The 26,720-nt window shown below is 41.6% G+C and overlaps 2 protein-coding genes across 4 annotated transcripts in view; one reads left to right on the forward strand and one right to left on the reverse strand.

The window, feature by feature from the left end:
* Positions 1-3,324, reverse strand: part of LOC124595488 (RING finger protein 17) — a 485,726-nt gene extending 482,402 nt beyond the window's left edge. For all 3 annotated transcript variants that reach the window (XM_047134251.1, XM_047134250.1, XM_047134249.1), the window contains exon 1: positions 3,148-3,324. In XM_047134251.1, coding sequence (XP_046990207.1) covers positions 3,148-3,214 — 67 coding nt within the window. In that variant the 5' untranslated portion in view covers positions 3,215-3,324. The remainder of the gene's footprint in view (positions 1-3,147) is intronic.
* A 365-nt stretch (positions 3,325-3,689) lies between these two features.
* LOC124596390 (ATPase H(+)-transporting accessory protein 2) overlaps positions 3,690-26,720 on the forward strand; it is a 77,345-nt gene continuing 54,314 nt past the window's right edge. The window contains exons 1-3 of the mRNA XM_047135515.1: positions 3,690-3,843; positions 10,629-10,756; positions 20,177-20,401. Coding sequence (XP_046991471.1) covers positions 3,795-3,843; positions 10,629-10,756; positions 20,177-20,401 — 402 coding nt within the window. The 5' untranslated portion in view covers positions 3,690-3,794. The remainder of the gene's footprint in view (positions 3,844-10,628; positions 10,757-20,176; positions 20,402-26,720) is intronic.

The following is a 26,720-nucleotide window of genomic DNA, read 5'->3' on the forward strand; positions in this document are numbered from 1 at the left end:
CATCCATATCTTTCTTCAAATGACAAATGGGTTCACTGTAGAAAAGTTCTGATCTCCTCTTGTGTGTGATGCCACGAGATAGTGGGGTGCAACTGGAAGATTCATCGTGTTTTGGCTGCATTCCATTTCCATTTATGAGACGGAGGTTGCATTGATGGAGCGGATGTATCCATTGTGGGCGAATCCCCTGCGATTGCCAGCATCTCCGATGGCGAACTCTTCCTTCTGAGGGGGACGAATGGGGGCAGAGCACAGAGGGGAGTACACCCACCTTAGGTCATTGTTCACACTCAGGTCACACCTTCCAAAATACAGAGGGACCAATTGGCAATTGGGGATCTAATAGCTCTGGCAATCACTCCTTCCTCCCTAGGCCTGGCCTCTACCAGAGAGTATTTGTGAGCACTACTTGTTGATGTGGGTGGTGGGAATTACGCATTACCCTGTTGCCCTTTACGTGTCAAATGCACGAGCCAGCCTACAAGCGTGGAAAGGGAGAGCATAAGCGCACCAAATGGGAGGAAGGACAGCGGAAGTCAGAACAAGAAAGGAGAGAAAGACAAAAATAGTACTTTCATAAGTTTCGGTTACTCGATGTTACACAATGCCTGGGCCCCATGACGGGGGAGAAAGAATAAGAGGACAAATGCCCCAAGAGGGGGGAGAAAGAATAGGACAGACACACAGTATGGGAAAGGAAAGAGTACTGCAAGGGCAGGAGTCCCTTGTGTGCCAAACCTGTACTCACAAAAGAGTTGTGAGTCATCTGTGAAAGAAGGGTGCGAGGGGGGGGGGGGGGGTATGTAAATATTAAAGCTGAAATTCCCTATGGCAGGCAGAATGCATTAGTGTTGTTACCAGACATAGTAGATATGTAAGGAACGTGAACAGCATCAGATGTTCAGTGATCAAATCTGGAAAAGACGCGGGGATGCCAAGTACTCGGGTTGGACAGCCTTATCAGCACCTGAAAAAAAGAGTTTGAAAGGGACTTCATTGTGGGTCTCCATTTGGCCAGCTGGCTGAATAGTGCAGTATCGAGATTTATTGGGTACTCAGATGTGACAGAGGCATGATTTTGGACTGCATAATAATGTGTAGGCAGGCATACTTGTCAATGAGGTTTTCGTCAACCTCGTCTGACCACCACAAGGGATGAACACTGTATTGTCCACCAAGCACATCATAACCGTGCATATCCTCCTGCCATCTCAGAACAAGTGGATTCCTACAGCATTCTGTGTCATCCCATATCATTAGTTGGAGAATAGCAGTAGCTGTACTAGGGAACTACCGTCCCACACATAACACAAACAGCTGCAAATTAATTTGGTGCTACGACCACGAGGTATGGACTACAGACGAATGGCACTGCATTATGTTCACTGATGAGCCCCGCTTCTGCACTGCCCCAAATGACAATCATGGAGTATGGCAGTGACCTGGGAAGAGATCCATTCTTTCCCGTTTTGGAGAGGCACAGTGATGTTAGTCTTGGCGTCATGGTGTGGAGATACATTGGATATGACTTCGGGTCATGGCTTGCAGTGATTTGGGGGAGCACTGACAGCAAAATGGTACGTCATGGACACCTTGTATTACCTTTCATGTGACAGTATCACGGGGACCTTTTTTCAACAGGACAATACTTGTCCATGCATATATGTATCATACAGAAAAGTGAGCTCATACAGACAATTTCTTTGCAAATTTTACTCAATTTTGTAACCTTTGCAATAACATCATGTACCCTCTTAACAAGAGAAGTTTCGTTTCACCCTCCCCTTCTTCGTACCCCACTATTTTCTTTTGTTTAATCAGGTAGTGGATAAAAGCTTAACCTAATACGGCATACAAGGAAGATCTAGTTATAGTCTCTCCAAACAATCAAATTAAAGATAACAGCCTATAGATAGTGGTGAATCCTTCAGAAATGCTTTCTAAAACAAAACAAATAAGCAGGGAGAGATATGGTCAAGTGCAAATAAAAGGGTTAGTGCACCTGTAGAGACACCAGCTTCAAATATGGGAGAATGGAGCTTGTACTCTGTCTAGCAGACTGATTAAAGTTTACCTAAATCACTTCAGGCAAACAGTGGGGTGTCTCATCCAGTACGTTAATTCCTGTATATACGACTTGTTTTTCATTGTATTATCCTGACAAATACTACATTATTGTAAAATGATCCTTGCACAAGACTATGTTGCATATTAATATCTTAATTTGTCATTCAAATTCGTTGGTTTATTAAACCATACTGTCCTATTCCAAACTCAGACTAATACACAGAGCACTGTGTCAACATAGATTTCCAAAAACGGGTTGGTGCACTATTCCAATTTGCTTAAACTTTGCTACAAAGGTGTTGGGGAACACCTGAAATATTTTACTACAATTTACACCTTCAACAGCAGGCACTTTAAATAACAGTAATAGACGTTCATAACTACATACAAAAATTAACGCTTTTCATGTTTGGGTCACTGGACAGCTAAGCATGACACTTTGAAAGATATTAGTATGATACTATTTCCATTGAGGTTAGAAATATTCGAATTACTCAATAGTTAATATTGGTTAACAAACCCTGTGTATTCAAACACCTCTGAAACGGTAGAAATGGAAGGCACCTTTGATTTTTGGCGAAAAATGAAGTCATGATTTATAGCTCCAAAATTTCCTCTCGCATTCATCAGCAAGGATGTTTGCGTCGGTGGCGTATACGCACCTGATAAAGTATTACAAATGAGGAAAAACTAACAGCATGCATTAGATTCTTATAGGCTGCATCACTCGACCAACATCGAATGATATTTTGATGTCAATCTGTTATTTACATGTGTTCGTAAATAAAACTCCTTTAGTGCATGGTCAGTGTGCTTAGGTTCAAATATTTATCCACAACATAATCCCACTCAAGCGAAACAATACAACACACGACAATGAATTTCTCCATAGATAAACTAACTTTCGTGGTTTTGTCAGTAATGTAGCGATTTCGCTTTAATGATGAGAATACGAGCAATCAAAATGTCTATCTTCTGACCAATGCGTTACATCGAACTTTTATTAAAAGGAACGACTTTTCGTTCATTTACAAGCCGTTTGTACAGAAAACTTATCTCTAACTGTACTTAATAATTCACCTTTAACAGAAAACGGGAGATTGCAACCAAAACACGTAAATGTTTTCTTGATTTTAACTGATGCCATTTCTGTATCTGTTTTAAATATTCCCGTTAAATCCCCCGACCACGCTCATTACAAACAAACATGTTTTTACAACAGTATCAGAACGCACAACTGTTTCAAATCTTGCCTTTTCAACCAGGGATGCCAACAATGAGTCCATAGATATAAAATTTCGATTCTTCATGGGTACGATTTTAATTTCATTTGTCCATTTTTTTCGTTACATACGATTCGAAAGTACTAGTAAAAATTGTTCTGTATAATTTATTGTTAGTCAAATACAAATTTAATATATCAAATGAAAATCGTTAATGATTTGTTGTAGATATGTCAGGGAACATAATACGTCATAGAATCAAACTAGTGTAATAAAAAGAAATTAGATTACCTTTATTTTCTAATTTGTAGTTATTCTCTTAAAATACCATCAATACAAAACATCCAATTTTGAGTCAAAATTTGGGGCTGGTACTGTGTCTATCTGTTTTATCTTTGTCCAATGTCCATGATTGTCATATGACCAGTGTCCAGTAACACCGAGCAGCAGGTGACTGGGTAAAGAAGTAAAATTACGGGGAAGTTGAACAGCATTTAAAGGGGAATGAAGTCCTTGTGGAGTCTGTTGTATGTGGTTTATCTCGTTGCAGGCGGTGAGTAGTTTATTTTTGTTTGTTTTTTTTTTTTTAAATTGTTTCGGCCAAAACTCTCAGTAAATGGGCCCACCCTAATTAATTGTGAAAAAAAAAAGAAAAGACAACCCCCACTACACTGTCGTGGTTAATATGAAACATGAAGAGACATGTAAGGTATAGGGAAAGACACAGAAATGATAGTAAATTGTTGTAACTGATAGCTATTACAAGGTATTGTAGACTTGCATTTGGCCCACCAGTTTGGGAACTTGATTCTGCTTTCCATTTCCAAGGCTTCTCGTTTGTATTCTGTTTCTTTCTCTACATATGGTTGACCTTTTCCAGAGTTCATTATCTGTTATTCACATCATCTTTTTCTCCAATTTTTCCACACCTTGTGTCAAAGATCCAAACTTTACTTTGTTTCTTTATTTGTTAACTCAAATCCACTTGTTCCTGTTTTGGAATTGGCAAACTCACAGCCTTCTGACTGGTAATGATGATTATCATTATTTTTCCTTTGTAATTTGATTTTGAATGGTAATTATACTGTTGTGTGTATAATTCTAATTAGTCCTTGATACGCAGTAGTTTTTGAGTGTTTGCTGTTGAGAAGTAATATTGTTTTGGCACACACTTATAAATGCTGGAGTACCAGTTGACCTCGTGCTTTCTGCATATACAGCTTTTCATTTTATGGCTCAGACCAAGAAATCCTTAGTCAGAATTTTTACAGAAGTGTAAAAGTCCCCCTTTGCCCAATTTTCCTAGCTCCGAATTAGAAAGTTCGGGAAATATTATATTGGATAGTTGCATGAACACTAAGATACACAATTTGTTTAGCCTATTGAGGAAGGACACAAGATTCATTGAGTGAGAAGTATCTGTTTTAGACTGACATTGTGCTGAAGACAAAGTAGATACAGTGTTTCTTCAAATGTTGCAATATGTTCATTATCATTATGTACATGCAGAATGGAGAATATGAATGTCCCATCGATTTTTGAATTTACATGTTTTGCTTTACATTTCATTTCATCCACCAACTCCATGTTTCAACCAAATTAGAGTTCATCTGGGTCTTGTCCTACAGGGTGGTCTGTGTACCAGTTCAGTTATTCTTGCGTAACACCTTGTGACCCACTTTGTGACAGCATTGGGATCCTCTTCCTATTTGTCTACCTTTGTACTTCAGAAGCAACAAGTTGAAGATATCCCATTATTTTTCACTCCTCACATAAGTGACAAGGTACACTCTTTTATGTTTCGCTCTCCACCAGGTTGAATCCCTTCACTGAGAACTACTTAAAGGTCTTCTCGTCCCATGACACTGACCCAGGCACTGATACTGATCTACAAGACACATACACTGCTTCATTTTCAATGAAAGGTACCAGTCATACATACTCTAGCATATGGTTGGTTTTAGGCTGTGTTAAATGGACGTGCACCCATTAAACACTGCCCATCTTAGTCATGTGCTAGAGCATAACTGGCACCTTCCATCCACAAAGCATTGTTTGGGTTTTTAAAATAAAGTCTAAAGTTTAAATCGCAGAAATTGGACTTTGCCATTTTACCTCTTGGGTATGAAGATGATTGTTTCATTCTCACTGCCTGTGCTACATAAGATGATCAATTAGCAGATATGTTCACAAAGCACTTTCAAAAGCAAAGTTTCAAAGTAATTGCAAATAAACATTGATTGTGTTTTGAAAATCAGTAAATAAGACTGGGAGAGTTTGCATAGTGTAGCTTGTTGCGCTGGTCTCCTTTGAATATCTGTATGTGTGTATGTAGTTGGTTTGCTGCATTTTTCATCTTTAGTGCATCTGGCTAACATTGTCTTTATTTTATTGTATACTCTTCTGCTATCACCATTGTTAATTGCAAGTATTGTGCATCACGTGTTGGTTCCCTTTCTGTTCTAGAAATAAAACTTGTGCATAAAAAGCTGTTATAACTAGATTAGTCTCTCATACAGGTAGATAACACAATTCATTACCACAAGATATATCTCTGCATACTGCCCACAGCAATGATTACATCTTTGTTGGAACTTTCAGAAGAATATATTGTGCCAGATTTTTTATTCGGGATGAAACTTAAAGAATATAGGTAATATTAAAAAAACTCCTTGTCTGACGTACCATGTCGAGCTTGAGACATTAAAAAATCATAGTTTTGATCGAGTTGTGTAATACGAATCCACAACCGTAAAATGTCTCAAAGATTGATCTCTGTCTGGATCAGCTGCAGTACCATTACTTTTGTGTTTAAGGGAGCATTCTTGGCAACACTTGGTGTGAGTTGTCAGCAGCTAGCAGATGATTGTAAGTAGTCAGTGAGAGGGCAGCAGAGAGATGTTTTGCAGCAGTGAGTGAAAGCACTTACCAAATTCTGCCGCCAATTACAAATACAAAAGTTAACGAAGTAAGCATAAAAACAATGAAAGTAAATTCTGAATAACTCCTTGAATTGTTCACTAAATTTAAGAGGGTTATCTCAAACGTAAGGTCTCTTATTTTTTTATAAGTACAGGACTCTGTTTATGTGGCAGTTGGTCACACTGTTATGAAAAGTGCTTCACGCACTGTGTGTAAACATGCGCACGGGCCTGAGGCGCTGTCTTGGCTTGGCAGGCATTGAGAATGGAGCTCCCATTGGATGTTGCCACTAAGTGCAAATTGCATGCAGTTATTTAGTTTTTGAACACACAGGGCACTGCGCCAATTGAAATCCATCGCAATTGATGGAAGTGTATGGTAAGTTGTGCATGGATGTCAAAAATGTCCGTAAGTGGTGTAGAGTGTTTGCAGTTCGTCGGACTGAAATTCACGATAAACAAAGGAGCGGGAGACTGTCAATTTCTGAGGAGACAGTGTTGAAGGTTGAGCAGCATGCGTGAAGATCGGCGGATCACCCTGGATGATCTCTGCCTGTTGTTCCTGAGGTTTCCCGAAAGCACCGCTCACAGAATTTTAACAGATACATTGAACTACCAGAAGGTGTGTGCAAGATGGGTGACACGCATGCTGACTGAGGACGACATGCGGCAAGGGGTTGATGCTTCCTGCGCGTTTCTTCACCGCCTTGCAGCCGAACATGTCAACTTTCAGGACTCAATTGACGAAACCTGGGCACACCACTTTACACCTGAGACCAAGCAACAATCATGAGAGTGCTGGCATCCTTCTTCATCAAAGCCCGCGAAAATAACACAGTCTGCCGGTAAAGCCACGACAACCATTTTTTGGACCGGAAGGGGGTATTGTTGGTAGACTTCATGCTCACTCTGACCACGATTAACACTGACAGGTACTGTGAGACTCTGAAAAACTCAAACGGGCAATTCAGAACCGGGAAAAGATGAATGTTGAGAAAGAGCATACACATTCTCCGTAACAATGCTCGCCCATACAATGCTCGGCAAACTGTTGCTCTCCTGCAACAGTTTCAGTTGAACATAATCACCCACCCACCCTAAAGCCCTGACTTGGCGCCCAGTGACTATCATCTGTTCCCTAGGTTAAAAGAACATTTGGCCAGAAAGTGATTCAGCTCCTACGACAAGGTGAAAGAAGAGGTTCTTAACTTTCTGAACAGCGTGGCAGTGAGCTTGTATGATATGGGCATACAAAATCTGCCACAGCATCTACAAAAATGGTGATTATGTCGAAAAATAGCTAAATGTTAAAGCTGTAAACTGATGTAAACCATTGTAGAAATAAACAGGTCTGTGTACAAAAAAAGAGACCTTACTTTTGGGATTACCCTCGTAGTTCAATGACTTGTAATAAGATCACCTTAAAACATAACCCCACCCTCAGACTTTGCTACAGGTAAATTTGTTTCCATAATCTTTGTTTCATTGGATAACTTGTAGTATTGCATGTATTGGCTTCATAAACTCTCAACCAAATGGTCGCCTTGTATCTTGACCTGATCCTCAGGCTATGCTACAAACCAGTGTATCACCACAACCTTTGTTCCAAACAAGTACTAAAAAATTTAGAAGCTATGAGGGTAAGAATTTAAGAACATGGTCTGTTTTTTTAATTTTGGTGCTTGAAACACATCACCTCTTTTCTTGTCGCTCACTTTATACTGAAAATACCCCTTCTGTTGGCTACACGAATGTGTTGCCAAATTATTTGCCATAGAAGTAAAATACCCTGGCTGGCACTACTCCTGTTCCTTACTTCAACCCTTTGCAGCCTGTAACGGTATGTCAAAAGTGTCTTCCTTCCAGTCATTACAACTTGATGTACAGTATCTGAACTTTTGTCAGTACTTGGCTCTGTAGTTTTGCATTGGATTGCAACTCTTTTTGCATTTGTTCACTGACAGCACTGATCAAAGAATACTCTATTAATTTAATTTTGCCATGCTGTGTTCAGTCTCTTTGTGTTCAAATGAGCAAAAAGGAGTCCCATGTTTATTGTGGGCTCTACCTGTACTGCCTAATGTAAAAAAAGAGGTATTTCTTTATTGAAAAAAGCAAAGCTATTTTTGAAGTTCTTCATTGGATGCATTGACTGACAGGACTTTGTTCATTCTACTCTAATCTCTCTTCTCCCTCTCTCCCTCTCCCCCTCTCCCCCTCTCCCCCTCTCCCCCTCTCCCCCTCTCCCCCTCTCCCCCTCTCCCCCTCTCCCCCTCTCCCCCTCTCCCCCTCTCCCCCTCTCCCCCTCTCCCCCTCTCCCCCTCTCCCCCTCTCCCCCTCTCCCCCTCTCCCCCTCTCCCCCTCTCCCCCTCTCCCCCTCTCCCCCTCTCCCCCTCTCCCCCTCTCCCCCTCTCCCCCTCTCCCCCTCTCCCCCTCTCCCCCTCTCCCCCTCTCCCCCTCTCCCCTCTCCCCCTCTCCCCCTCTCCCCCTCTCCCCCTCTCCCCCTCTCCCCCTCTCCCCCTCTCCCCCTCTCCCCCTCTCCCCCTCTCCCCCTCTCCCCCTCTCCCCCTCTCCCCCTCTCCCCCTCCCTCCCCCTCTCCCCCTCTCCCCCTCTCCCCCCCTTCCCCCTCTCCCCCTCTCCCCCTCTCCCCCTCTCCCCCTCTCCCCCCTCTCCCCCTCTCCCCCTCTCCCCCTCTCCCCCCTCTCCCCCTCTCCCCCTCTCCCCCTCTCCCCCTCTCCCCCTCTCCCCCTCTCCCCCCTCTCCCCCTCTCCCCCTCTCCCCCTCTCCCCCTCTCCCCCCCCTCTCCCCCCCCCCTCTCCCCCCTCTCCCCCCCTCTCCCCCCTCTCCCCCCCTCTCCCCCCCTCTCCCCCCCTCTCCCCCCTCTCTCCCCCCCTCTCCCCCCCTCTCTCCCCCCCTCTCTCTCCCCCCCTCTCCCACCCTCTCCCCCCCCTCTCCCCCCCTCTCCCCCCCTCTCCCCCCCCTCTCTCCCCCCCTCTCCCCCCCTCTCCCCCCCTCTCCCCCCCTCTCCCCCCCTCTCCCCCCCCCCTCTCCCCCCTCTCCCCCCCTCTCCCCCCCTCTCCCCCTCTCCCCCCTCTCCCCCTCTCCCCCTCTCCCCCCTCTCCCCCTCTCCCCCCTCTCCCCCCTCTCCCCCCTCTCCCCCTCTCCCCCTCTCCCCCTCTCCCCCTCTCCCCCTCTCCCCCTCTCTCCCTCTCTCCCCTCTCCCCCTCCCTCTCCCCCTCTCCCCCTCTCCCCCTCTCCCCCCTCTCCTCCCTCTCTCCCTCTCCCCCCTCTCCCCTCCCTCTCTCCCTCTCTCCCTCTCCCCCTCTCCCCCTCTCCCCCCTCTCCCCCTCTCCCCCTCTCTCCCCTCTCCCCCTCTCCCCCTCTCCCCCTCTCCCCCTCTCCCCCTCTCCCCCCCTCTCTCCCCCCCCTCTCTCTCTCTCCCCCCCTCCCAGCAGTTTTGCGACTGGTCCATCTTCTGATATTTCTTTTTTTTCCTCTCCACAGTTAATTGTTCTCAAATTATCACTTGAATTTTCCCTTTAAACACCTGCCCTTCATATCCATTATACAGGCCTCTGTGTGATCATTTGCCCCACTCACTGCACTCCAAAAGTGAAATTACCTTCTGCCAGCTGTATGTAGATGCAATTCATGTTGATATACCACTTACAAGTACTTTAGAACAATACTAGCTCAACCTGTACTGTGTCTGCCATCATTAAAGCTGCCTCCAGCTTGCATTAACATGCAACTCTAAACTATTGAGCTTTATTGCTACATCTAGTTCTTCATGACTGCTGCTTTGCAGTTCATACTTAATTGTGTGGCTGAGGGTTCATAAACCACTTTGACCATTCCACAACTGTTCTACTTTAGTATAGAACGTGAGAAAAATTAATACCAAATTCCTTCTGTACAAGCTCTGATATATTATTTTATCACAATGGTTATTTCTCTCTACATAGCTGAGGATCAACAAAATATTTTTGCATTCAGAGGAGAAAGTTGGTGATTGAAATTTTGTGAAATTATCTCCATGCAGCAAATTGCCACCCCAACTTGCTTATCATATCTGTGATACTCTATGCACAATTTTGTCATAATGCAAAACTAGCTGCCCTTCTTTGAACTTTAACATTCTGCTGACAAGCCTATCAGGTAAGAAAACGATAGATGTACCACCATTCCAGAAGAGGACAGACAAGAAGTGGTGTAGGAAACCTCTTTAGTAGATTTGTTGCGTCTTCTAAGTGATCTGCCAGTGAAAAGCAGTTTTTGGGTATGACACAAAGATGACCTATTCAAAGACACTTTTATCAGTGTTCAGAAAATAGAATAGTTGTGTGTAGCATATTAAAATCTTTTGGTGATTAGTTTTGTAATTGTAATTTTATTAATGTTTACTTTTCTCCACAGTTTCTGGGACTGGAGAAGTAGTTTTCTTACACTCTCCAAAAAGTATTGTTTTCAAAGGTCATGAAGTTATTGACCAGAGCTTACTAAAACAAGTTCTTGCATCAAGTTTTGGCTTTACAATCTCTAAGGTTGGTGCTTTTACTTTTGATATAACCTAAAAGTTATCTTGAAATAGTAACAGTTAAGGTAATAATACATTATACTTCACATTAATCATTATTATCGCTGTTGTTGCTACTTTTTACATAAGATACAATAATGTAATTTAAAATGGGAAAGTAGTTTCGGTGACATGCCCACTTTACTTAGACCTTAATTTAAGGTTAGCAGTATCATTCCTACGTTTCAGTAATTGTATTGCCATCGAGTACATCTTGCATTGGATCAAGAATTGTTCCTCCGTGTTATTATATAAGAGATATTATGATTGTGTGCAGCTCTATGCATCATCCACTTTCTGTCACTGGTTGTTTCTTAGCATGGATTGATGTTACTGGAATTGTTAATCATCACAAGAAATAGACTATCAAAACAGTAATTTCCTCACAATACATTATCAGATAGTCATAGAATTTTATAAAATCGCCACAGATTTTCTTTTAGGCACATTTATTAATATTAATATAAAATGCTTAATATTCCAGTAAAATGTTGGAAGGTACATGTTGGAATGTGATAAGTATTTCACTTCATTGACTCTGCTTAGTGTAAGCACATCCAGCATTACATGTTGGGTGTAGAGCAACATGCAGTGCTATAGTGGGCTAGTGCAGGCAAGGCCACTCAACGAATGAAGTAAACATATTAACATCCTGCTTGGTATCTACTGATTGCAACATATCAATTGTAAGAGATCATAGGTCTTTCTAACAAAGGTCATGATTTTGAGAGAATGTAATCTAATAGATACACACATGCGCATGCTTAGCTTAAAAATGAAATGTAAAGTTATGTAATGCACTAAGTACATTGTGAATGTGTAACAGAAATTTTTATAAGATCAAACTGGAGTTGTTAGTCAAGTGTAAGAGATGCTGTTTTGCAAAACCTGCAGACAAACAAAAGCAGATCAGAACAATTACGTGCAGTATAAGAGAAACAGAGAATTTTGATTACATAACATGATCATGATTGATGGATATACAAAAAAAAACTTCTCTTACAAAAAGTTATCATTATACTGTAAAACAGTGTGAGAATGCCATTTTGACCGATAGACGTTAACTCAGTTGTGGCTTAATAAATGTACCTGAAGTAACAGCTGTGGTGGTGTTCTGAATATACATATTAATCAGCTGTTGAAGCACAACATAATCAAGGTTATTTCCTGTCTTCTTGTAGACATATATAACTACATGATAGAATTTGAGTTTAAGCACAAAACTCAAAGTTGATGGAAACTTTCACTTTATTGCTGTTATGTGGTCTGCTGCTGAATACTCTCGTTTCTTAAGCAATTTCAGGTCTGGTTTGTATTTTTCCTTTTTAAAGATATTTAGTCATTGGGTATTTTAAAATTTTACTTTTGTCTTCCCCTTTTTTGTGTGTTTTTAGGATGTTACCACATGTGCTTCCAGATGTAATGAGTGTTACATGTTGTTGTTGTTGTTGTTATTATTATTTCCTTCACTTTCTCAGACGTTAAGTCTGGTTAAAAATGGAGTGACGCGGACCTTGATCAAGCGTCACTTCCTTTTAACTGTACGGTATGTGTTATATTGCATTTAGGAACTTTCGGGTAATTGAACATGTATCAATAATTACGGATTTCTGTAGTTGTATATATATGTTTGGATGTAGCTGTATTGCATTGATGTACTGGTGGATATTGTGTGGTATGACTCCTATAGTTGATAGTATAATTGGTATGATGTCAACTTTATCCTGATGCCACATGTCCTTGACTTCCTCAGCCAGTTGGATGTATTTTTCAATTTTTTCTCCTGTTTTCTTTTTGTTGGTGAGTATGAGGTCAGGTTTGTTATGTGGCGTTGTTTTATCTGTTATAATGGTTCTGTTCCAGTATAATTTGTATTCACCATTCTCCAGTACATTTTGTGGTGTATATTTGTATGTAGGAACGTGTTGTTTTAAAAGTTTATGTTGTAAGGCAAGCTGTTGATGTATTATTTTTGCGACATTGTCATGTCTTCTGGGGTATTCTGTATTTGCTAGTATGGTACATCCACTTGTGATGTGATCTACTGTTTCTATTTGTTGTTTGCAAAGTCTGCATTTATCTGTTGTGGTATTGGGATCTTTAATAATATGCTTGCTGTAATACCTGGTGTTTATTGTTTGATCCTGTATTGCAATCATGAATCCTTCCATCTCACTGTATATATTGCCTTTTCTTAGCCATGTGTTGGATGCGTCTTGATCGATGTGTGGCTGTGTTAGATGATACGGGTGCTTGCCAGGTAATGCCTTCCCCTTCCAATTTACTTTGTTCGTATCTGTTGATGTTATGTGATCTAAAGGGTTGTAGAAGTGGTTATGAAATTGCAGTGGTGTAGCCGATGTATTTATATGAGTGATTGCTTTGTGTATTTTGCTAGTTTCTGCTCGTTCTAGAAAGAATTTTCTTAAATTGTCTACCTGTCCATAATGTAGGTTTTTTATGTCGATGAATCCCGTTCCTCCTTCCTTTCTGCTTAGTGTGAATCTTTCTGTTGCTGAATGTATGTGATGTATTCTATATTTGTGGCATTGTGATCGTGTTAGTGTATTGAGTGCTTCTAGGTCTGTGTTACTCCATTTCACTACTCCAAATGAGTAGGTCAATATTGGTATAGCATAAGTATTTATAGCTTTTGTCTTGTTTCTTGCTGTCAATTCTGTCTTCAGTATTTTTGTTAGTATTTGTCTATATTTTTCTTTTAGTTCTTCTTTAATATTTGTATTATCTATTCCTATTTTTTTGTCTGTATCCTAGGTATTTATAGGCATCTGTTTTTTCCATCGCTTCTATGGAGTCACTGTGGTTATTCAATATGTAATCTTCTTGTTTAGTGTGTTTTCCCTTGACTATGCTATTTTTCTTACATTTGTCTGTTCCAAAAGCCAAATTTATATCATTGCTGAATACTTCTGTTATCTTTAGTAATTGGTTGAGTTGTTGATTGGTTGCTGCCAGTAGTTTTAGATCATCCATGTATAGCAAATGTGTGATTTTGTGTGGGTATGTTCCAGTAATATTATATCCATAATTTGTATTATTTAGCATATTGGATAGTGGGTTCAGAGCAAGACAGAACCAGAAAGGACTTAGTCTCCTTGGTACATTCCATGCTTAATCTGTATTGGCTGTGATGTGATATTATCTGAATTTGTTTGGATATTAAGTGTGGTTTTCCAGTTTTTCATTACTATGTTTAGAGACTGTATCAATTTAGGATCTACTTTGTATATTTCCAATATCTGTAGTAACCATGAGTGGGGTACACTATCAAAAGCTTTTTGGTAATCAATGTATGCGTAGTGTAGCGACCTTCGTTTAGTTTTAGCTTGATATGTCACCTCTGCATCTATTATCAGTTGCTCTTTACATCCTCGTGCTCCTTTGCAGCAGCCTTTTCGTTCTTCATTTATAATTTTGTTCTGTGTTGTATGTGTCATTAATTTCTGTGTAATAACTGAAGTTAATATTTTGTAGATTGTTGGTGGGCATGTTATGGGGCGATATTTAGCTGGGTTTGCTGTGTCTGCTTGATCTTTAGGTTTCAGATAAGTTATTCCATGTGTAAGTGTATCAGGGAATATGTATGGGTCTGCAATGTAACTGTTAAGACTGACATCTCTGCCCAAACTCTGTCTTTAAATATGTCTGCTTGTGTCTGTATATGTGTGGATGGATATGTGTGTGTGCACGCGAGTGTATACCCGTCCTTTTTTTCCCCCTAAGGTAAGTCTTTCCGCTCCCGGGATTGGAATGACTCCTTACCCTCTCCCTTAAAACCCACTTCCTTTCGTCTTTCCCCCTCCTTCCCTCTTTCCTGATGAGGCAACAGTTTGTTGCGAAAGCTTGAATTTTGTGTGTATGTATGTGTCTGTTTGTGTTTCTATCGACCTGCCAGCGCTTTCGTATGGTAAGTCACATCATCTTTGTTTTTAAATATATTTTTCCCGCGTGGAATGTTTCCCTCTATTATATTGTTAAAAAATTTAGTTAGATGTGAATGTGTTGAGGTGAACTTCTTTAGCCAGAAATTTGCCATTTTATCATTTCCAGGGGCTTTCCAATTGTGCATAGAATTAATTGCTCGGGTGACTTCATGTTGCAAAATTATCACTTCAGGCATTTGTGGTATCATCTTGTATGAGTCTGTTTCTGCTTGTATCCACCATGCATGCCTGTTATGTTGCACCGGGTTTGACCATATGTTGCTCCAGGAGTGTTCCATGTCTGTTATGTTTGGTGGATTGTCTATTTTTATGTGTGTGTTATCTATTGTTTGGTAAAATTTCTTTTGGTTTGTGTTGAATGTTTGGTTTTGTTTCCTTCTATTTTCACTTTTTTTGTATCTTCTAAGTCGTTTGGCCAATGCTTGAAATTTCTGCTTCTTTTCATCTAACTGCTCTATTGCTTCTTGTTGTGAGATTTTACCTAACCTTTTTCGTTTTTTGTCTGATATTTCGTTTCTTATAATTTGTGTTAGCTGTCCGATGTCTTTTCTCAGTTTTTCTATTCTGATCTGTAGCCTGTGTTGCCATGCTGGTTTTGTGGGTTTCTTCTGTGTGTTGGTTGGTTCTGATCTCTGCCTAGTGTGTATATTTAGTGTAGTGAGTGCTCCTACATAAGCCAGTAGTTGTAACTCTTCCATAGTTGTGTATTCATTTATTTTGTTGTGTATGATTGTGTTGATAGTTTTTATTGTTGTTTCGACTTGTGGGTTATTTGGTGGTCTATGCAAGAATGGTCTAATGTCTGTATTTCTGTCTTTGTATTCTATATATGTCAACTGAAATTTTTCTTCTATATCTAACATGTGTGTCACTTCATGTTCTATTTGTGCTTGTGCTGGTGGCTGTCTTAAGATTTCGTTTTCCTCTGATTGTTTAATTGATGCGTGTTGTTCTTTGTTTGTTTGCTCTGGGATGTTTGAGTCCATTACTGTATTTTCTTCTTCTTCTAATTGCACATTATTTTGTTCCAGTATTTGTTTTACTTGTTGTTTGATGTTGTCTAATTCTGACTGGGGTATCCTGTTATTTTTTATTATTACACGGATCTGATCAGCTAGTCGTTGTTCTGTTAAAAATTTTAATTCCGGGTATCTGGTAATAAATGTTGTGTATACTTGTGATCTGTATCCAGTTGTGTTGGTTCCTAGGTTTGTTGCTTGGTAATAACAGAACATGAGGTGTCGATTAACTTCATCTGACCATCTCATCCTCTGTCTTTGTTTTCCTTTTAGGGTGGTTGCAGGAAGCATATCCTGCAAAACACCTCTATTTGGATTTAAATCATTTTCCAGTTGGCTAACAGTGTCATTACCATTGTGGGCGGGCACAGGGTACAAGCGTCGTCCCCGACCATGACGGCACTTGTCTGAGGCTTCTTTAGTTCTGTCCTGAACCAAGTAATCACACTAAAAGGGGGGTTAGCCCTATTAGTGGTTTGTTCTTTTTGTCGCATTATTATTATTATTATTATTATTATTATTATTATTATTATTATTATTATATCTGGAAATGTTTACTTTAGTTTTCAGTCTGTTCTTGAAAAGCAAGAATCTCTTCAATGTTTTAAGCCAAGTATATTCGCTTACCAGTAACAGCTTTTAGGTTTAGTTATTCTTTGTGAATGTGGTGCCAAAGGCCCATCTCTGTTATGTCTATGAATGTAACTGTTTGACCACTATTAACTCACTGAGAGCCATATAATTTCCAACTTTCATGGCAGTGAGTCCCAATTGTTTTCAGCTTTTCTCCAGATATTTGTCATGTATTTTTCAAATTATTTCTTTAAGTAGTAAAAAGATTATGAAAAAGTGAAATGTTTTTGCTATGATAAAACACACATTTTTGCAATAAATAATTCTAAAAAAGTGAATCTAATATAATTTCACAATAAAAAGGTTCAGCAAAATAATGACTATTGACTCTTCAAGAAATAACTTCTTCCTAAAATGAATTGTCAGTTCTTCATGTTTCAACTTCTTATCCACTGAATTAGCGTTAATATTGACATATTTCTACAAAATTTAACTAGCTGGTTTGAAATGCTGCTAGAAGTATGCAGTACAAAATCTAAAAAGTTCCTGTGAGATAGTAACACAAACATATTGAGTTGCCCAAAGCCTAAAGAGCTCATAGAAGGGAAAGGGGTAGGGGGTGGCTGGCAAAGTTTGCCTTGGTAGTGACTGAACTGTGAATAGGCTTCAGAGTAAAAACTACTGCAAGTTTGGATCACCGCTGGCAATGTGATCATTCTGTCTTGGAGACATGCTTACTCTCTCGCATTGTTTAAGGAGGTCATGATATCCCTTCTTGAAGCAACACAATTGTTGTCCTGTTCTAAAACTGCTGCTGCTGCTGCTGCTGCTGCTGCTGCTACTACTACTACTACTACTACTACTACTACTACTACATGCTGTCTGAAAAGAAAGTTTGTTTGATGAGTCAAAATAAAATAGATTGAAGGCTATCAACAGAATCTTTATTTATTATTCAAATATATGGGTTAGGGATTTTTTCCTTAGAAATAATGGCATTTAAACGCAATCCAGCATGCCTGCAGCATCCATTTAAATCATCAACAAAATTTTGCACAATGGGTCGACATGTAAACACTAGGATGACTTCTGCTTCACTATGGATGTTTTCTTTCAGCTGCTCTAGAGGTGTTGGATTATTGACACACACTATAGATTTGACATATCCTCACAAGAAAATAATCCATGGGGCTCAAATCTGGACTGTATGGGGGCCAGTTTGCCACATCCTAGAGGTCAATTTGCCAGGGAAAATTTCATGAACACACAATATAGATGGTATTGGAAAATTTTTACTGTATCTGTCTTGCTGAAACCATGTTCTTTAGCTATAAACAGAAAGTTTTGCAATTCAGTCATCAGAAAGTCATTTAACGTTGTCATATAATGTTCCAGACAGCACGATGACTCTCATCCTCAAAGTGCAGGCCAGTTATTCCTCAAGCCGACACTGCATTCAATACAGTAACTTTTGGTGAATGAAAGGGTTTCCCTTGCTTCTGTTTAAGATTCATAGCAAACTATAGTTCAATTCTTTTATCTTGGCGGTTCGTGCATGCCCAGCCAGACGCGGGAGATTGCTGCGTTGCCAGTTGTACGCTCCAAGAGAAGCAGTGCCATAGTATAGTATAGTATAGTATAATATAGTTCGCAAACTTACGGTTAGGGGGGAGCACGCAGTTTATGAAGTAAAGCCACCACGGCCGCATTTACCCTTTCGCTGCTACAGAGACGTGCTCCCCACATTCTGCGCAGTGCGCGATTTTGTCATCATTGCACTGCTTGCCTGTGCAGACACATGGTGTTTAGACTGCTTTGTCACACTTTCATTCAATTTCACAAAAACTATTTGGCACAAAAATTTGATTTTTACACATCTTCTTGACTGATGCCTTCCCCCCATAAATGACTTAATTTTGTTTCGATGTTCAAGGCAGTTATTGTGCAGCATTAGATGTAGTAAACCATTGCACGAAATTTTGAAGAGTTTGCAGAGGTAAAAGTCCATAGCATATACTTTCCGTATGGTTGATTTTAGTTGCTACTTGAAATTTCAAAAAAATACATTCAAACAAATAAAATTCATGAAATAAGACACTTTGGTATTGTTTTTAAATAAAGAAAATATTAAGCACCGAATAAGGTTTGAACTCTGAACCTTTCACTTAGCAGCCACCCACTTTAACCATTACGCTAACGCAGCTCGTCATTCAATAGAACTCCCGGAGGACTTTAAAATGTCACGCAAAATACTGACAAACACTGTTGGTATGACTATGAATTACTCACATTTCGTTGAAGTACAATAGGAAATAAACAATTACCGCTGTTCTTTATTGCGAAAAAGGGGTTAGTGAGAATGATCAAACACCTTTCCTTGCCATCGCCTGAATTAGGAGGCTTATTGCTTGTTTGGTTTAATTAATTAATGGAATATGAAGCAGTTGGTATAAAGAATGCTGTTTCCAAACTTTCTGTAAAACAAAATCTGCTATCAAGACATTGCTTTTGTTCAATTACTTTATTTATGACTGAACGTTTCTAAAACTGAAGACACTCGTCCGTGCTCTGCACTGCAGTCGAGCTCTGGCAACGTCGTTCCCTGTTCATTGGCTGACTGTTTTTTGTGACGTCAGATGCGCAGAACGAACCTAAACTCGGCCGCCATTGTAAATGACATGCACTTTAGTGGTGGCAATTTTGCAACATGACCATTCAGATGAAAATGATCCTTATCAGAAAACAAGATGTTAAATGAAGGGTACTCAGTCGTATCATTAACAAATTGCAGCCAATGTCTGGCATCCTGAGGCTTTAATTCTTGCACCAATCAGATTTTATAAGGGTGCAGTTTGAGGTCTTACTACAGAATTCAGTGCAGTGATGACCTAAGCACATTTAAAGAACTCACACGCTTAACAATGGAGAGGTGAGGATCATCATGAACAGACTGATTTACACTCTCCACTGATTTACCCATTGTTGATGATGTTGGTTGCCTATATTTTGGTTTGGCTAGTGTTGAACTGGTCTCTCCAAATGTTTTGATCCATTTCTGAATAAGAGGAACACTTGGAGAATAATTAAAGTTATGCAATCCAAGATCACTGCAAAATTTCCTCTGTGCTACAGTCGCCGAATCACTATTTTTGTAAAATTCTCGCACACATAATGCATGGTCCACTTCTATGAAGTGCTCTGTACTGGCTCAATTCCTAAAGGCATCCCGCGTCCGGCCATCCTGATTTAGGTTTTCCGTGATTTCCCTAAATCACTCCAGGCAAATGCCGGGATGGTTCTTCTGAAAGGGCACGGCCGACTTCCTTCCCCATCCTTCCCTAATCCGATGAGACCGATGACCACGCCGTCTGGTCTCCTTCCCCAAAACAACCAACCAACCTAAAGGCAAAGCAAGCTATAAATGTACCCCCCCCCCCCCCCCCCCCTCCCCAGATTTGTTACGCATGCACAGAGAGCTCTTCAAATACAGACTTCCTTTTTTTTCCTTTTGAGACACCCTATACTACTACAATTGCCAACTACCACTTCTACTGGTATAGGTCTACCCAGCAAACTAAGTTTGTCACAGCATATTTATTTTTCTAGCCTCAGTTCATATTTTTGTGTAATAAGATGATGGGAAATCATCAAAGTTAATCAGTGTGCTATGCAAAAGTGTAAAAGTTGAAACTGCGAGTGCTGCAGATGCAATACTGTCAGATTACAGTTGCAGTGGAACTTAAAAACATTTGTTAATGAGTGTTTACAATTCTCTTGTAGTTATTTTATCCTTGTTTAAATTTTTAATTTGTACCCTCATTTTATTTGCAGGGTAGTGACTGGAATGGCTTAGTTTTAAAAGACCCATTCCATTTAGCAGAAGCAGCAGTGGTTGTTGTAGTGGATGGAGTCAAATCTCTGGGAAGCATCAAAGGACACTCATTTCCAGTCATAAGTGATGAAGATGAAAGTGTTGGATGGCAGAAGCTCAAGGAAAAAATTGAAATGAGATATCCTGGCTTTAACAATACCCTACAGCGCATTGATTTGGCTGAAGTATGTTATTGTAAAATAAATTACCTGTAATAGTTTGTAGGTAACGTATTTTAGAATGAATTTTATAAAAGCAAGGGTTTTTTTTTCTTTTTTCTTAAAAGAAGATAAGCAGAAACAACGTTTTCATCTTAATAATTAAACATGAATATAATAGAGGGAAACATTCCACGTAATTAAATACACTCCTGGAAATTGAAATAAGAACACCGTGAATTCATTGTGTCAGGAAGGGGAAACTTTAATGACACATTCCTGGGGTCAGATACATCACATGATCACACTGACAGAACCACAGGCACATAGACACAGGCAACAGAGCATGCACAATGTCGGCACTAGTACAGTGTATATCCACCTTTCGCAGCAATGCAGGCTGCTATTCTCCCATGGAGACGATCGTAGAGATGCTGGATGTAGTCCTGTGGAACGGCTTGCCATGCCATTTCCACCTGGCGCCTCAGTTGGACCAGCGTTCGTGCTGGACGTGCAGACCGCGTGAGACGACGCTTCATCCAGTCCCAAACATGCTCAATGGGGGACAGATCCGGAGATCTTGCTGGCCAGGGTAGTTGACTTACACCTTCTAGAGCACGTTGGGTGGCACGGGATACATGCGGACGTGCATTGTCCTGTTGGAACAGCAAGTTCCCTTGCCAGTCTAGGAATGGTAGAACGATGGGTTCGATGACAGTTTGGATGTACCGTGCACTATTCAGTGTCCCCTCGACGATCACCAGTGGTGTACGGCCAGTGTAGGAGATCGCTCCCCACACCATGATGCCGGGTGTTGGCCCTGTGTGCCTTGGTCGTATGCAGTCCTCATTGTGGCGCTCACCTGCACGGCGCCAAACACTCATACGACCATCATTGGCACCAAGGCAGAAGCGACTCTCATCGCTGAAGACGACACGTCTCCATTCGTCCCTCCATTCACGCCTGTCACGACACCACTGGAGGCGGGCTGCACGATGTTGGGGCGTGAGCGGAAGACGGCCTAACGGTGTGCGGGACTGTAGCCCAGCTTCATGGAGACGGTTGCGAGTGGTCCTCGCCGATACCCCAGGAGCAACAGTGTCCCTAATTTGCTGGGAAGTGGCGGTGCGGTCCCCTACGGCACTGCGTAGGATCCTACGGTCTTGGCGTGCATCCGTGCGTCGCTGCGGTCCGGTCCCAGGTCGACGGGCACGTGCACCTTCCGCCGACCACTGGCGACAACATCGATGTACTGTGGAGACCTCACGCCCCACGTGTTGAGCAATTCGGCGGTACGTCCACCCGGCCTCCCGCATGCCCACTATACGCCCTCGCTCAAAGACCGTCAACTGCACATACGGTTCACGTCCACGCTGTCGCGGCGTGCTACCAGTGTTAAAGACTGCGATGGAGCTCCGTATGCCACGGCAAACTGGCTGACACTGACGGCGGCGGTGCACAAATGCTGCGCAGCTAGCGCCATTCGACGGCCAACACCGCGGTTCCTGGTGTGTCCGCTGTGCCGTGCGTGCGATCATTGCTTGTACAGCCATCTCGCAGTGTCCGGAGCAAGTATGGTGGGTCTGACACACCGGTGTCAATGTGTTCTTTTTTCCATTTCCAGGAGTGTAGTTAGACAGAGATTTAGAAACCAGATTTTAAATTGTAAGACTTTTCCATGGGCAGATGTGGACTCTGAGTACAATTTATTAGTTATGAACTGCAGATTAAAACTGAAGAAATTGCAGAAAGGCAGGAATTTGAGGAGATGGGGCCTGGATAAACTGAAAGAACCAGAGGCTGTAGAGGCTTTCGGAGAGAGCATTAGGGAACGATTGCCAAGAACAGGGGAAAGGAATACAATAGAAAAAGAATGGGCGGGCAGCTTTGAGAGATGAAATAGTAATGGCAGCAGAGGATCAAGTAGGTAAAAAGATGATGGCTAGTAGAAATCCTTGGTTAACACAGATATTGAATTTAATCAAAGAACGGAGAAAATATAAAAATTCAATAAATAAAGCAAATGAAAGGGAATACAAATGTCTAAAAAGTGAGATTGACAGGAAGTGCAAAATGGCTGAGCAGGGATGGCTAGAGGACATATGTAAGGATGTAGAGGCATATATCAGTAGGGGTAAGATATATACTATCTACAGGAAAATTGGAGACATTTTGAGAAAAGAGAACCACCTGTATGATTATCAGGAGCTCAGATGGAAAACCAGTCCTTAGCACAGTAGGGAAAGCAGAAAGGTGGAAAGAGTATATAGAGGGTTTATACAAGGGAGATGAACTTGAGGGCAGTATTATGGAAATGGAGACGTCATAGATGAAGATGAAGAGATAGGATTCTGCATGAAGAATTTGACTAAGCACTGAAAGACTTCAGTCAAAACAAGGCCCCAGGAACAGACAACATTTTGTTAGAGCTACTGGTAGCCTTGGGAGAGCCAGCCATGACAGAACTCTTCCATCTGGTGAGCTAGACATATGAGACAGGTGAAATACCCTCAGACTTCAAGAATGCACAGCAATCCCAATTCTAAAGAAAGCAGATGCTGACAGGTATGAAAATTACTGAACTATCTGTTTAATAGGTCACAGCTGCAGAATATTAACACAAATATTTTAGAGAAGAATGGAAAAACTCCTAAAAGCTGACCTCGGGGAAGATCAGTTTGAATTTCATAGAAATGTAGGAACATGTGAGACAATACTGACCCTACGACTTCTCATAGAAGATAGGTTAAGGAAAGGCAAACCTACATTTATAGCATTTGTAGACTTACAGAATACTTTTGACAATGTTTATTTCAAATTCTAATGGTGGCAGGGATAAAATAGAGTGAATGAAGGGCTACTTAAAATTTTTACGGAAGCCAGACAGCAGTTTAGGAGTAGAGGGACACACAAAGGGAAGCAGTGGTTGAGAAGGGAGTGAGAAGGGGTTGTAGCCTATCCCCGATGTTATTCAATCTGTATTTTGAGCAAGCAGTAAAGGAAACAAAAGAAAATTTTGGTGTTCGTATTAAAATAAAAAAACATTGAGGTTCGCCGATGGCATTGTAATTCAGTCAGACAGCAAAAGACATTGAAGAGCAGCTGAATGGAATGAATATTATCTTCATAGGAGGATATAAGATGAACATCAACAAAAACGAAATGAGGGTAATGGAATTTAGTCTAATTAAATCAGGTGGTGCTGAGGAATTAGATTAGGAAATGAGATGCTTAAAGTAGTAAATGAGTTTTGCTATTTGGAGAGCAAAATAACTGATGATGGTCGAAGTAGAGAGGATATAAAATGTAGACTGGCAATGGCATGGAAAGTGTTTCTGAAGAAGAGAATTTAACATCAAGCGTAAATTTGTTGGGAAGTCTTTTCTGAAAGTATTTGTATGGATTGTAGCCATGTATGAAAGTGAAATGTGGACAATAAACAGTTAAGATGAGAAGAGAATAGAAGCTCTTGAAATGTGGTGCTACAGAAGAATGCTGAAGATTAGATGGGTAGATCACGTAACTAATGAGGGACTGAATAGAATTGGGGAGAAAAGAAATTATTGGTACAATGTGGCCAAAATAAGGGCCTGGTTGGTAGGACACATTATGAAGCATCATGGGATCACCAATCTAGTACTGGATGGAAGCGTATGGGGTAAAAATCGTAGAGGTAGAGCAGGAGATGAATACAGTAAGCAGATTCAGAGGGATTCAGGTTGCAGTAGTTACTTGGAGATTAAGAGGCTTGCACAGGATAGAGCAGCATGGAGAGCTGCATCAAGCCAGTCTTTGGACTGAAGAAAAAGAAGAAGAAGAAAAGATGACTTTTTCTTGGTAGTTATTAGATATTCTGTTATCTCATTTGCTTGGCTACGTCTTATGCCCACTGCCATTTCATTTTCTTAACTGTCTTAATCACATCTTCCAATCTAGTGTTTTTTCTGATCGTCAGTTTTGAGAAACTTGTTTCCGTAGGGGAAAATCCAGATGATTTGTGTGGTGAAACCAGCACCAAGGTCACTATTGCCATGTATAGCATTCTCTGCAACAGGATATTGCATGTTGCCAGTATACACCCTTCGTCTATGCCCATTCATCCTAACTGATAAGTTGGTGGTAATCATACCAATGCAGAAGACCGGACAGTGTTTCTGTAACAGCTGGTGCACTACTGGTGCCATTTCGGAGGTGGATCTGCCTTTGATAGTGTGTTTTACCAGTTACGGGGCTGGGGTAGAAAGATGCATGGGGCAAGTCTTACAGCAGGGGTGATTGCAGGGAAAGGAGCCGTAGGGTAGGGAAATGGGAGCATAGGATCTGACCAGAATATTGTAGTGATGGTGGGTAGGGGAGTTGGCAAAAAGATATTTTAGGCATGGTGGGCTCATGGTTAGATTGATCTGCTGAACTTTTTGGAATTCCTAAAGACATTCTTCCAGTTAAATTTCACATGGTCGTATTCTGAATCCCATGCCACTTTCCGTGATGTTAACCTGATCCTCACAGTGGATCAACTACATGCTTGTGTTTACATTAAACCTACAAACAAACAGTAGTTTCATTTTGACAGTTGCCATCATTTCCTTGTCTAACATTCCCTCCAATACAGCCTTAGGATTTGAGGCAAATGCATTTGTTAAAGTGCATACTCTTCACAACAGTACACCTCCATTCTCATCTCGGCCTTCACTATATGTAATTGTATCACCAGCCTAGTTTGAAAGCAGAATTTCTGGGTCATCACATCCAGTCCAGGTGCTGCTGATCCCTCCAAAAAGCAACTAGGAGCACACCTGTAGTTGTTCAGTTCTAGCCAGGTCTTGAATGTGTTAATCAGCTAGATCTAAAAGGCTGTGACTTCCTAAAATAATGCCCCGAAATGTGCATTCTGTCTGAGATTTTGCACACCAATCCATCTGAAATAGCTTTTCAGCTTTTCATTTCCCCCACCCCATCAGGGTGTACTGTCAGTTGAAGACAATGTATAACCCACGTTTTGAGGGTGAATACTGGAAGCCATGAGCGGAGACTCAAGCAGAGGCCCGTCGGATGGCGCCTTTGTCTCTTGCCATCCTCCATCATTGCAATATTATGGTCAGACCATATGTCACCTTTCCCTGCCATGTGACTCCTATCCTTGCGACCATCCCCTCTGTAAGACTTGCCGCCACCCCCTCAACCACCTTCATTCCATCCAGGGGGCTCAGTTTTTTGTGAATTTGTGCACGGCATATATGGGGGCCCTGAGCTATTGCTGCTTATTCTTCTTTCCCTAGCTGCATTTCCTTCTCCCTGCCCCCTCCCTCCCTATCCCCACTCCTTCCCTCTCCCACCTCCTTTCCCTCTCTCAGCGTTCTGATTTATGTCGACCTGGCTATTTCCCTGGTTTTCTGTATTGGTTGCAGTTTTGTTCCTTTTGCCTGTTTCTTCACTCTTTTGGTGTTTCGGTCCCCACTTGAGGTTTGACCTCCACTTCAAAATTTACTATTTTTAGTCTGAGCCATATGGGGAAGCACTCCCTCCTTAGCATCTACCGTTTGGATTCCTCTCCCACCTCCCTTCCCCTTTCACCCTGTTTGGTCACCAGCACGTGTAGCCAGTCCATGTGATGGGGCTGTTATGTACCCATGTGGCTGAGCCCCCTGACAACACAGGGATCACACTATTGATACCTGAGCTGTTCTCTCCCCGTGTATGCTAAGGAGTGGTTGCTTGTCTTCTTGGAGCTTTGGAACGCCCTGCAATGGCCACTATGCCAGATGGCTCTTGCTGTGGCTGGGTGTCACCCATGAGGAGAGCCCCTGGTCGGAGTGGGTGGTATCAGGGTGGATGCTTGGTGCATGAAGTGTATAAAGCTGCAAAAATCTCTCCATTCTCACACAGCTGTCTCTTTGAATGGTAAAGGATCCTTAAAAGCTGCCTCGTATGACCTGGCAGCCTTCCCTTCCCTGGCTACCCCGTGGGAGGAGGGCCAGGCTTGCCGTCTTGGGCTGAAACCCTTTGCCCGTTACCTCATCTGTCACTTCAGTGGGTTGGGATATTCTAATCGACCAACTTATCACGGACTTAGATTTGTCTCTCCTCAGTGATGGTTCCCTTACCCACTTCATTGCCACTCATGGCACCTTCTCTTCTATCAGTCTCACCATCTCCTCCCTTGCCCTCGTAGCTTCCCTACATTGGTCATCCCGTGATGACCTTTGCGACAGTGACCACTTTCCAGTGACACTGTCGTTCCCCTGCTGGTGCCAGGCAGACAGGCCCCCATATTGGGCATTCTGCAGGGCCTAGTGCCCTTTATACAATGTTTGCTGTCTGCTTTGACACCTCCCTCACAAAGTCC

Source organism: Schistocerca americana, chromosome 2 (assembly GCF_021461395.2).
Source record: "Schistocerca americana isolate TAMUIC-IGC-003095 chromosome 2, iqSchAmer2.1, whole genome shotgun sequence".
Classification (NCBI taxonomy): Eukaryota; Metazoa; Arthropoda; class Insecta; order Orthoptera; family Acrididae; genus Schistocerca; species Schistocerca americana.